This window comes from Sipha flava, unplaced genomic scaffold, assembly GCF_003268045.1.
Source record: "Sipha flava isolate LNK unplaced genomic scaffold, YSA_version1 50_pilon_pilon, whole genome shotgun sequence".
NCBI classification, from domain to species: Eukaryota; Metazoa; Arthropoda; class Insecta; order Hemiptera; family Aphididae; genus Sipha; species Sipha flava.
Window position 1 is genome coordinate 1,764,530 of NW_020273428.1, and position 14,570 is coordinate 1,779,099.

General features: G+C 32.2%; 1 protein-coding gene across 2 annotated transcripts in view; it reads right to left on the reverse strand.

Moving 5' to 3' along the window:
* LOC112690525 (bifunctional heparan sulfate N-deacetylase/N-sulfotransferase) overlaps positions 1–14,570 on the reverse strand; it is a 62,977-nt gene that overhangs the window by 9,694 nt on the left and 38,713 nt on the right. For both annotated transcript variants that reach the window (XM_025564558.1, XM_025564557.1), the window contains 2 exons: positions 12,911–13,126; positions 4,101–4,353 (listed from right to left, as the gene is read on the reverse strand). In XM_025564558.1, coding sequence (XP_025420343.1) covers positions 4,101–4,353; positions 12,911–13,126 — 469 coding nt within the window. The remainder of the gene's footprint in view (positions 1–4,100; positions 4,354–12,910; positions 13,127–14,570) is intronic.

The following is a 14,570-nucleotide window of genomic DNA, read 5'->3' on the forward strand; positions in this document are numbered from 1 at the left end:
AAATAAACCTCACTGGTTATGCAAAAACTAAAGTTTTATAAATTATGATAAAAATAAAAATAATTTGTTTAGCCGAACGTTATTTTTACCATAACGTTTAACTGGCGTTATGCAAAAACTCCCTATTAAGTATAGAATAGTTTCTACTGCACGGAACGAAAGATAATTTAAGTCATTGAAGAGGATAAAAACTTACCAATTTAATACTACGGGCCAAGTAGGTCTACCTGTATTATTTTATTTTACTGTAACTAGATAATAATTATAAAATATAATTAATTTATAATTGTTCTCTTTAGAAAATACCTAACGAGTTGGCCATGTTATCAATTAATCAGAAGGATGGGATTGAAAATAATCAAGTATTTTACGAATTGTGCCAAATACTTTGGCTATGTATGGTTAAACACTATTATAGTAATTGTGTCAATGTTTATACTATACTACTATTTTTTAAATTTTCAAACTGTTTTGCTGGCTAAATAAATAATTGTTATCAAAAAAATAGAGGTGATGTTTATTTGTACACACACACACACACACACACATATATATATATCACTTGTTATTAATGATTACATAAAGATGAAAAACAAAAATAGAAATAATTTCAGGCACGTCGTCAAGGGGGGCGCCTTAGGGGGCCTGGCCCCCTAAGAAAAATCAATGGCCCCGTACTGGCCCCCTTGATTTTGATTTTTAAATATTATGGTGTTTAGTTGTCTCAAATCGGCTAAATCCTAAATGTATATTCCATATGAGTGATTGTAAACTCTGCTAGAATATAGGTTAAGATAAAAAGATAATAAAAGGTCTGGTGTAAACTCCGCCAGATTTTTTTTCTTACCTGTAATGGGTATATGTAAACGGGCGATGCCCGTTTTCACCAAAAGTAGACCTTTCTTTTTTTCCCCCAATACCCGTTTCCACCAATATCCGTTTCCACCAAATGAGATATTGACCTCATTTTTACCAAAAAAATTGTATACTACGCTTAAATTAAAAGCTATAGCACAAAAATAACTTTATTTAATATATACTATTAATTCAATAAATTTAGTCATTGTATAATATATACAATATAGGTTGGAAAATGTTAAATTTTATTTATAAAAATGGTCAGATATAAAAAGGTGAAAAAAATGATATATTATGGTATACGATACCTTAGTTACCTATGTAAATTATAACTATACATATAATTAGTTGATATTTGTTAACTGATCTAATAAAAAATTTAAAGTTGTTTAGTTCTAGTGTTTTATTTCTACGTTTACTTTCGATAACTTTAGCCATCATAGAATTATAAATTTTAAAATTTACGTTTTATTTTAACATACATACAGTTGAAATGCACTATTTAAACTGTGCCATCTTTTCACTTGTTCATTAAGTATTTGATTATTTAGATATTATCATGGTTAATGTTATGAGTACATGCATAAGTACGATAACGATTTAACATTCAATTAAATACAATAAATGTACAATATACATTGATTATATTGTATGTATATTTATGTATATTTTACATCAATCCAAAAAACTAATGAAGAGTATAGGTATTCTATCTCATTTGGTGGAAACGGGTATTGGTGGAAAAGGGAAAGGTCTACTTTTGGTGGAAACGTATTACGCCCAAGTAAATTCCTCCAGTTTTTTTTTATTTACCTGCTCAGTGCTCATATTGCCACGTGCCTTCTCACATTAAATACGTTGACATCTATTGCGATGATGTATGTCGAAATTGATAAAATTATTGTCATGGTTCCATTCATTTCAAGGTGGATATATATCCACATTGATTCATTTATTAGTATTGTTTATAATGAATTGTTTATATTTATTAATATTGTCCATTGATGATATCGGAAATAGGTAAGGTATACGTAAAGTATACTTTGACGAACAAAATCATTCGTAGTTGCGTGTCTCCATGTATATTTTATATTGTACGAAATACATCACAACGAAGCAATAATATAAAATTAATTACTGGTCAACGAGGCAATTTATTGGTTTTATTTAACAACTAACTACAAATTTAACCAAAATATAAAATATGCGTCTGGTGAAATAAAATGGAGGTATCATATTATATAATATAATAATAATATTCACTTATTATCAGTGCTCGAATTGGGAAAAATTAAGTAGAGGAGCTCAGTCCAACGATTCGAAAACTGCGTTCTATGTGCGCAATTATTTTCGCTTCGTCTCTCATCCTTACCCACCGCCAACCTTACATATATTTTGAATAATACATTTCAGCTAAACAAATATTTTAATTCCAAATATAATATATTTTGATAACCATACCAACATCCTACATGTTACAATAGAAAATAAAAATAAAATAATAATTAACATAATTGTAGGCGATCAGGCAGTTTCATGAATCGAATGATATAATCATATATTTGGTTTTTGTTTTTATCTATTTTTACTCTTTGTTGCGGGCCACAGCCCAAAATTAGTCGTGGTGCGGTCATTTATTTTTTTCCGAAATGCCGATATCGTCGATCGCCAATACTAATAACAAACCATACAATGTATAAAGTATAATGCACCAAATTCACAGACATTGCTATTTATATTTTTCCAGAAATGACAACGTTTTCCTTTATCATAACCACCATATAATCTTTAATTATGAAAATAGTTTTGATATTATAATCGTAAAATTCGTTTTCAAATTGACGTAAATTGAAATTCACATAAAAATTATTTTGGACATCAATTAGGGGTGAACGTCCCCCATTCCGGTGAAAAAATATAGTTGGGGTACACAAAAAAAAAAAGTAGAGGAGCTCCGCCTGCGCACCCCCCCCTCCCCAATTCGAGCACTGCTTATTATTACTTATTATGTATTACTTTTAATAATGTATCATATTAATTTTATACTACTACTCAATTTTCTTCATTGGCAGTGTTTACATGTATTCAATTTTACATGATTTTTTTTTAGTGGCGGAGTTTACATGAACCCAATTTTACCTGTTTTATTTTTCTACTTAACAGTAGTTGGAGTCAACAGTAAAAAAAGGTACTTTTGGCGGAGTTTACATGCGCTCATTCCATATAATTAACGATCGTATAACAAAAATATAAAGAAACTGAGTTTCTATTTTATAAATATTCGTCACTTGACAATCTGAGATAAGACAATAGTACGTGTATTAATAGATTGAAAACTAGGAATTCCAAATACGGATATCGAACGCACATTTGATAAATACAACAGAAAAGGGCCAAAAAATGTTGGTCCCCTTATAGAAATATGTATGTATGTCTGGTTACGTGCCTGAATGATTTGCATTATTGGTGTTGCGAAAAACGAAAAACTATCAATTGTGGTGGTTATGATCGTACCATTATAATAATGGATGAAATAATTTACGAATTATAATAGAACATAACTCCAATACTCATAGAAAAGTTTTTATTACGGCTGATCATAACTTTTAAACGAAAGATTTGTGAAACTAATGACATGTCAGAATAAATAATAAGTTTAAACTCATGCAGTTTCCAGCAGAAGTCAACCGTCGTTGCCGAATAATCATATTATACGTCAAATTATATACGCAGTATGCAGAAAAGATATACCCATTCAACCTACAATTTTTGAAAATACAAATGTACATAGATAACTCCTTGGAGCTATTAATTGAAAAATAATTATGGAATAGGAAATGAAAAAAAAAGTAAATTCCAGTGGAACAAGACCTGAAGATATTATTCGTGAAAGGACGTATCCTACAATTCACTGAGAGCACAACAAGGAATTAGAGCAATTATTAATGACCGGGAAAATCGTTCAAACTTATTATTTCGAAGGGGAATCGTTAATCATTTTTAATTTTAAGTAGTATAATATTCGTTCATTATTTATTTTTTAATTATTATTGATTTTCGATACGAATTTCTAGTTATAATTTGATATTGTTGCAAAAGCATACAAATATGTATCTAACCTAATTTGCAGCCCCGTTTTATAAAACGATCGGAGATTTTCGCTGTTGTCGATAGTGTCATTATTTTTTTTTCACGCAAGAAACGTGCAGCAGCGGTGGTGCTGTGCTATAATAAGTACGTACCCTGAGCGAGAGTTTCGTATGCATGTACAGCGGAAACCCTTTGATTTGAACGCCGACCACGTGACGGTCGGCGGGCGGGAAGAATCCTAGTACGCCGACCCCATACTCTCGGCAATACTTGTCCAACAGCTCTCGGTTCCATTTGTCCATGTTCAGGTATCGGTAGTAGTTCTCAAACACGATGACCGAATACCGACCTTTGTCTAGATTCGTGAGCGCCGGTAACGATTTGCCGACTACTTCCATTTTGTACCTGAGTGCAGGAGAAAATCAAAAAAAAAAAAAAAACAGTTATCGTATTATATAAAATTATTATCGCAGTTATTATTATTATTGTTGCTATTATTATTATTATTATTATTCGGTGGAACCTGAACAAGAACCGCGGATGTAGCATAAAGGGCCGTTTCGCTTTGTCGGCGATTTCGCGTGGACATAACCCGCATTCTCCCACAGTCGTCGGACGTGCACGCAGCGCGTTAACCACCGGCAGGTTAGGTATACCTGCGGACGTAATACGCGTAATGTCCATAATGCGTGCACCTATTTTACGATACTAATAAAAACGGTAGATAGAACAGATATGTGGTAAAAATAACGAATGTAATAACACGTTATACGCGGCACAAAAAGGAGGAAAACGGACGACCAGGCCTCTGTGGCAAGTGGTTTATACCTAAACATACTTGCAGTAGGTACATAATAATAGGATCAGAGGGATGGGGCGGGGAAGTCAAAAATTGAATGTCAAAACCACATATAAGGTGAGCGGGCGGCGTCAACGGAACACGAAAACCTAGCTTAGCTTATTGCCTACGCTTTACTCGTACCCACCACCCTTGAGTATTATTATTTTTGACAACAGTGGCGTCACTTTGGAAACGGCAATTCATGCAATTATTACCCCGGCTCAGTGTTCAGTTTAACCTCAGACCGACACACTTGAAAAATATATACACACATCTTGTTCTTAGTAAATCATTGACGTAAAACTCGGTATAAATTCAAAAATCTAAAAACCATTGATAACAATCGACACGAATACGGACAAATGGACGTAACTATTTGGACGTGGACGTTTGGGCGTGACCTTTTGGACGTACGGGACAAATCGACATTAAAAATAAAAAATAATTAAACACTTATATAAAGTATCAAAAAAGTTGTATAAAAATACATTTGTGATTGGATTATATTTATTAAAAAAAGTATCTAAAATTAAAAATTGTAGGTATAAATAATATTAATTAAGAGAAATATATTGTGCTATTCCACGTGACAATGAGATGTTTTAGTTCTAGGTACATAACTTTGAACAATTCTTAAAATTCGTTTATACGCACCAGTGAATTCTTTAACATTACAATTTTTTGGGAGACTTTTACCTGCTTCAAGTTTGCTATAAAATACATCGCGATGTTCGGTTTGTACTTTTCTTACGCAGATGATAAAAGACCACAAAGCTGAATGTTGACTCACATTTTGACATTTAATTGCCTATGATTTTATAATGTATAAAAAACTAGAGCGAATCAGAACTAATATAATATAGTATATATATTTTACATTAAATAAGTTATGATAACTTGTAGTTAGTTTTATATATGTATAATTTTTCCAACCAAAAGGCTACGTCCAAATGATTACATCTATTTGTTCTAGATCGCAACCGACATGGTCGAATGTTTGATAACTTTCACACACACTACGCTACAACGTGTACGTACATGCGGCAATGCGGAGTTAGCGCGTGACATTTTTGAAATTCCGTAGAACAATCATTGTTATTTATCGTCATGTGAGTTGTAAATCGTTGGTGGGAGTATTACACTAATTTGTTTGACAGTTTTATTCCCTTTAAACTTTTTATACAATTTTTTATATTTAGCACTTATAAGATATTTTAGACGAGACGTCTTCCTTATACTTGAATATCACCCTCCATATAACAAAGTCGGAGTGAAAAAATTTCGAATCGGCAAATCAGTAAAGGGTTGCCCTGTATTCAGGGGAAATCCAAAACAACAACACTGTTCAGTATTCGAATCGCAGCACGCAGCCAGTTATACATTTGGAATAACATTGTGAATTTGCGGTCAAATATGTACAATACACACAAATCTATTAGTTTAATATATAGGTAGGCACGACATAATTAAAACGCGTCGATAAGTCGTAAATATCAAATATCAATACAAGTGTAATTTTAAATGAAACAATAAATAAAGAATTAATTTGATTTATTTGTTATAGTTTCAATGTCTCGAGAAAAAAAAAACGAAATTTAGTATTATGGTTGGATTGTTATTGGATGTTGATGAAAATAAGAGAAAATATAATAAAATATTGCGTTAAATCGTACGCCCCCTCTCACACACACACATACAGGTTACGATTTGTCGAACGGCGAACTTGTTGTACGATAGATTTTGTGCACGTTCAAACTTTATCTCGTCGTTCTGGACGTCTTGCGACAATACCGTACTCGTGTACGACAATCGTTTATGAAATCGTATCATACTAATGGTGCACGATCTGTCGCACGGTTAATTGTATCGTGCAAGTCGCGGTCGCACGATGATAACTATAGTCGCTGCTCTCGTGATGGCGGTTCTTTCTCGCGTACACGAACTCCATATGACAGTAAGTAATCATCAGTTCACAATCTCGTGCGTGCGCGACAGCTGATAGTGATGACGGACATACTTTCACCTGCGTGCTATCACGTCCGTCCCGCGGTAAATTATTTTTCTTCGCCTTTCTCGGTAGTTCCCAATCGTATACGCAGCGTTTTGCACACAAGCGCGTGTGAACACGGGTCCGTGGTAACGGTAATAACGATGGCAGACCACGGCGGTACGTTCTCAACACGGGTACCGACGATAGAGACTATCTACGTGGTCGATGCCGCGTTAAGCTATGTTACCGCCCCGAAGCAAATTAAAATATGCCGCCCTTAAGAAAAACAATATTTTAACTGTCAAAAAAAAAAAAAAAAATTATCACGCTGAAAAGATGTTTACACACCTAACAGTGCACTCTGCCGACTGCCGATATTAAATAAAACGATATACTATTTTTAAGGAAAAAAAAACGTACAGGAATAACGAAAATAGTTTATACGATTACAGCGCATGTTCTTAATCCTTATCACTTTGTGACTTGCAGCGGTACACTGCGGATTTTCCGTAGTATTTGTGAACGAAATAATATGTATTATAGTTTACATTATATTTACAATCATACGAGAAAAATTAAAACGATATGTTATTTTATTTCATGTTGATCTTTAAAAATTTGACATCCCGGGGCAATTGCCCTCTCTTGAACCCGTTGAACGCGGCTCTGTCTACGCGGTCCGTGCCGTTTCATCGTTTCGTGCAGCGACAGCGGCCCCGTGGACGACGGGAACGTTAAAAGGAATACGGAGAGGACTGCTGCAAGGACGATGCCAAGACAAGGACAGTCCGAAAGCGGGGAAGTTAGGGAGCGCGCGGGTAGGGGCGTCGGTCGACCGGTCCGTTTCACGCGCCGTCACGTTTTCCCAAATCACTTATCACCGAAATAACGTCACGCGCCCCCGTAATGCCCATTTGTCCGGAGCAGAAATATCGTCTCGTACATATTATACGTGTGTTATATTTAAGTGATGATGAAACGATTCGCATTACGTTTTTGATTTCATTTCAACGGCACGCATTCAGACACATACATGCATACGGTTTTCGTATAGTGCACATAAATTAAACGACAACGACGACGACGTATGTTTTTAAGTGGATGTACGGCGGGGGCGGCAGCGGTAATAATAATAATGATGTTCAATTTTTTTTTTCACCGCACATTTTATCTCGGAATACGTCTCTTTTCGTATCGACGGAAATCTAATAACAATCACGCGCGTGTTAGTCAAATTCCAGATTTAATGAAATAAGTTTCACGTGGCGTAGCCTTCCATGCGATCTCGGGTTACCGAGTCTACTGGATGGAGACGGTTTAAACGGACGGCGGAGTTTTTTCGGGGGGAAAAAAAACATATTAAATTAAATGTAAATAATATATAGGTACGTATAGACTTCAGTCGCGGAAAAGAAGTTCGTGTACATTAGACACGGTCGCTGCACATTTGATGTATACAGCTATTGTATCACACTACGCAGATGTCGCCTCCTCTTTACCAGGCAGGTTTCCACGAGTCATTTTGATTAAAATCGCTACTTGTAAACTTTAAACGGTGCCGAATTATTGTTTCGAGAAATAATGTTACATCATTTGGGAGTTATTTAAAATACTCGAAAACAAAGTGCTTTTTAATTTTAATTTTTTTTATTTTTTTTTATTTTAATAACTTCTGACGAAACGATAAACGACGGTTTGAAATGTTAATCTGAGCGAAACAAATAAAATTACCAACCAACGTGGTGCTGCGACCGTATTATTATTATGAATTTCAATTGGTTATGTTTTGGTAATGTTATTAATAATATATATTTAAATTGCGTATTGTTAAAATGTTTATATGTAATTAATTACCGAAAACAAAATATGTATACGTATTTTTGTAGAACATATATTAATTAAAATTCAAATGATAGATATTAATTATACATATTACAGGAATCGTTCCACCGAAAATGAATAATAAAAAGGTCAAATATGGATTTTATACATATTGAATACATCGTTACTATTAATAATATTGAAATTCTGTTAAAAATGTAAAATATTAAGGTAGTTGACACACACACACACACATATATATATATATATATATATGTAAATAAACGGGGAAATGCTAGTGCACACGTGAACACGTGAATAAAAAAAAATCCCCATAATTGTAATCCACTTATCAATTCGTTGCCTGGTCATTGTGTCTATTAATGAATAGCGTTCTGTTTTTCATTGTTTGTTATGAAATTGTTTCCGTTGTCCACTTTGTACTCGCGTTTATAAATATTACGGACTTCAAACAACTTTTCCGGTAAAACATTTCGCTTTTGACATTTTGGTCTATTCACACAAAACCGTTCCGTATCCATACCATCCGTTTAGTATCGGTGAAAATGGTTTTTAGAGCTTTTCCATACCAACTTACTTCAGTGTAGTACTACTTATGACTGTATGAAGAATACACATTTGTACACTTTTAATATTGTGTTGTAACAAAACAATTAATTAAATTTAAAATTAAGCATTTGGGGTAATCGTAAAATTATTAATAGCAGCAGTGGTTATCAATTCAATAGACGCGTAAAAATCAGCGTTTACGAGTTACGATTGATTTTAATATTATATACTTGCAGTATTGATTTCAATACTTCTTGTTAAAAAAAAAATCATATTAACGGGATCAATTTTAAAACGCATATTTGCGTATACGATTAAATTTGTAGCTATAAATCATAATAGTAAGCTGTTAATGTAAAAAGAAGAAATTATGATAAATATACATAGGAGTAGAAAAAATGCATCTGAATCATGTAGTGGTGATATGCATTTTAAATGTTATATTATGTAAGTATGCGTGAATCCCGAATGTCACAGGAAGAAATAACATTATTTTCTTGTAATAACTAAGGTTGGCAACATACTAGCGTTATTTTACCGCGCAACATTTTACTGCATGTAACGTGCGATAAAAACATCGACCAACACACGAACGTTATGGTACCGCACAATATTTTGCGTTTTGAATAAAAATTCTTCAGTGTGCGAGAACATAGCAGACGTGATATCCACTTTAGATCCAGCTCTTCAAATCCCGGTTTCATTAAGCAAAATATATCTTTCCAGCATTTTCTTTTCTCGTTTCGGTTCGAGTATGATTCTAACGTCTAATCCCATAACAACGGCCTCTCCTCTACTGATGTTATCAAAAGATCAACGTCCAAAATATCTTCTTCAAGAATATGAATTTCTTCATCTGTTGAGAGGACATGTTGAAATCGATTGACATTGCAATTTGGCTAGTAGCACAAACACGACTATTATAATCAACGATAAATAACAAACTGTTCGACTGTCGAGCGATTATTACGGCCAATGTGAGGCCGCTCATTTAATTCAATCATATTAACAAAAAATACCTATAGCGCGGTATTTTTAACGTACGATATAGTCAAAGTGTACGCGACAGTTTTTGAAATATCGCGCCATAATATTACTGTGCGACACTCGTGTTTTGTGCTCTATTCATTTTAATGTACTTAAACAAAACGCGCATAAAATTATGGTGCGGTAAAATAACGCTAGTGTGTTGCAAGAGTAAGAATGCATAAAACTATCATGATTTACATGGTATTTTTTAGGTATAGTCGATTCAAATTTTCTTGCGATACGAAAAATGCTGCAATTAAGTGAACTGTAATCTTGAACTTATTACACTATTTATAGTTTGTACTAATACTAATAGTTTAATACTATATATATATATTAAACAACGATAAAATATAGGTATTTAAAAATTATTTTTTTAACTATTTATAATTAAGGTTAATTATATCGTATTATATAAGTATTGCGATAAACAGTTTCGGAGCCGTCAACTATTCAATAGCGAAAAAAAAAGGTGAATATAATGATAGTATTTAACATATTTTATAATATGCATATACTAGTTATAAACGAGTAGTTTTCATTCGGGAGATATTTTACTATTTTAGAGAAATTCCTCTGAACTTAAAAAAATGTTGAAAAAAGCGCAAAATCGTTGTATATTACAATTGATATTTATTTTTATTTATTTACATTAAATGTATGAACACATACCTTAATTGGTTATCAAAATTAACAAATTATTACACAAAATAAAATATTTTCTAGGGAACCAAATATTGAAAAAATATATAAATCTTAAACAAAAATATATGTATAACAAAAATTTCCTAAAAAATCCATTTTTAATTGTACATTTAGAGTATTATAGGAACTCTCGAATTTTAAACGTTCATACGTTCGGTTGTTTTCGAATTGCAGCGATCAGTGAGTGAGTGAATATATGAATTACATAAAGATTACCAATGTTATTTCGTTCACCCGGTTGCCGAATTTCCTAACTTTAGCGTTTTTAAGGTTAGATCTCAATATCCTACACACCTACATGGAAAACGGTAAACGGAAAAATATTCTGTACGGTGGACAAATAAATCCTTGGATACATAATATTATGACGTTTTATTGGTCTTCTGCGTATACTACTGCGCACCTCTAAGTCGATGTGCATGTACGTGCGCATACGCACGCTGACGATAAAACTTTTACAGTTTCATAACAAAGTTCAACGTTAAAACCAAAGTTATAACTCCGTTTAAACACACGTGTCTCTTCTGTCTCCGGCTCAGGGCTTAGTAGATCGTTTCAGGGGTGCGCACGGAACGCGTGCAGAGGTTAGGACGACATTTTGATTGATGTTCCGAAAATTATTAGCAGACACTAACTGTGCAGCAGCCGCGGTGTTTTCTTGCTTTACGGCTTTCCATGGTATAATTATTGTTACTGTTAAAATATATATACACCTGCACCAGCGAGCGCGAGCAATCCAAAAAATTCGCCTAGCAAAGTCCATTATTCATTATTACCCAAAGGATTAATTTGCCGCCCGAATCAGAATAGTATATCGTTCACACACACACACACACACACACACACACACACACACACACACACACACACACGTCATATCTACCAACGCACTATTCAAACGAGATGTCTCATCATAATATACGAGTTTATACAATGCCGTAGTTAAAAAATAAACTCTGAAGTATAAATAGTAGTGAAAAATGCACTTATCGTTTACTATGAACGACGGCTAGTGTCGCTATTTGATTTTTTCTTTGAGTACATCTAAACGAAGTATATTATATTTCTGAATTTAAGAAGCACTAACCATCACACTATTAATGTTCAACAACTATTAGATACATATCTTGTTTACAAATCATATTAATATGTATAAATATAACTTTATAACATTTGATATTATTTAAAAAATACAAGTACTTATGAGCAGATAGGGAGTGGCCCTATCACCATAAGTATTTGCACCAATATAATACAACTAATTAACTGTATGCGTTCATTAATAAATTAATACTTAGAAAAAAGATTGAAAATATTACAATTTAGACGTTTCGTTTAGTTCAATTATAATAATTGTGATATAATTACAAGAATATGGCTCATTTTATATATAATATAAATAGCACATCAGAATTTGTCACCATGTTAGGTACTTAATAAATCTAATTATTTATAAACCAATAGATCAATAACATCAGCTTTTTAATACTAAATAGAATATATATAGTTTGAATTATATTTGAGATTAAGTTACGAAAAAGTTTTAAAAAATACAACATAGAATAGAGACACATGTAGAAATAAAGAAGAAAGCCAAATAATAACATTAAAGTAAAACTAAATTGAATTATTGTTTGAGTTTCCTTAATTGCTAGAAGTATGAAATTAATGATTACTTTAAATAGGTTACTAAATTCTTAGATGAAAGTTGAGATTGTTATGTACTAAGTGAGTGCCGGTAAAGTTTCAAAGACAACTTATATTATAACGTAGTTATGAGAATTACATTACCACTAGATTATAATTTTATCAAACTCAAAGTTAATAACTTTTTTTATTAAGAATGATCTACTATTAACTACATTAGTGAGTTCAGGACATAGTAATATTTTTGAAGTAGAATTTAAAATATTTCTCTTTTGATTATTTTAAGGGTCGCTAAACATTAATGATTTGAAAAGTTGCCCAAGTGTATTCATTTATGTACGAACGGGTTTTTCTCTCACCTCAGTCTATTATGCACGAGGGTCTCAGCCAGTTCTCTGCCGAGTCTCGAGTATGCAGTCTCAACGAGTAATAGCAGTTTAGGGTCGGTCCTAGGATGGCCATTGCCCGATCCTTGATGCGGTGGCCTGTGATCCGCAGGCGGTCTGGATTGAAAGTGAGGACACATGCCGTATGGTCGCATGCGAACTATTTTTCGTTCCCGTCGCATCAACAGACTGAAAATAAAATTTAAATCATTAATAAATAAATAAATATATTTATTGTGAAAAAAATGTCCAAAGCCAAACAGGTATGAACGTAATATTTTTGTTGCTTCCAAGAGACCTCATTTAGACAAGTTTCACTGCATATAAATAAATAAATAAATATAATGCATATATAAATTTAATTCGAAAACCTAACGAAAAAAGAAAACTGTATTTTATTTATAACACACAGATTGTCCCATGAGGATGAATGGACTGATTCGGAGTAGCGAGATTTAATGGAATTAACATATGAAATGTTATGGGGAAAAAACAATAATAGTCAATAAAAGAAAATTTTTATAATTATACCTATCATCTTACCATTTTGTTTTAATAAGTAATTTTTTTTTTGTTTTAATTATTTTGTATTTTATTTGTTAGTTCTTTTAGTTCTGAAACTTTAAAACTCCAATAATAAAATAGTTTAGGAATATTAACTATCATCGTTTTTCTTAGCTTTATATTTAATATTATATAATAATTATGATACCTACATACTCGTATGTTAGTTATTTTATCATTAAAATTGGTATTAATAAAGACTTAATAAATAGTAATAATGTAATAAGATGTATAACTATAGATTTTTTTTAGTTTATGGCTGCAGGTTAGTTAGCTCCATAGTTGTATCAATTTGCAAAAGCACATAAATCTCAACGTAAAAACAAATAATATCTAGTTCAAGTTAAAACTGGTTACTAAACTATTTTACTGTTACTAGATAATTAATTATAAAACAAATACTGCTACATTATTAGTACTTTATGAGGATTTTTTTTTAATCCACGCACAAATAAGATAAGTAATATGTATGCACTTTGTAGGCAATCAGTAAATCTTCAAAAATATATGATATTCAAATAATACACATGATGGTTGCATGAACTTTTAAGCGTATAGATACGATTGCACATTTATCATAATTAAAAATTGGACAAAGGTTTTAATTACATAAAGGTATGTAAAAAAAAAAATCATTGATAAATTAAGTTTTTACACAAGATGCAACAGACTTTTAGTTTCCAAAAGTATGTACGGGGAAGTTATTTACACGACTATTGAACGGGTAAAATTTAAAGTAAGATTATATACGTAAATAAATAAAAACGACGACGTTTTTATCGTTCGGAAGTGTAAAACTCAAAAGTTGGATTTAGTGTAAGCTAGTGTAAATAAATGTTAACAAGACATAACAATGAACCGGGAAAACATAGATCCATACAACGTACATGTTTAACATTTTATTTTCTAGAGAACGTGTGAATTTTTTTTTATTTGTTGTTACTGAAATTGAATTGAATAGCGACACGTGTAATTTTATCAATATTTTAAATGCAAAAAATGCATAACCTTGAGAGTATATTTTTTTCATAAGTATGATAAAAAAAAAAAAAAAAAAAAAAAAAAAAAA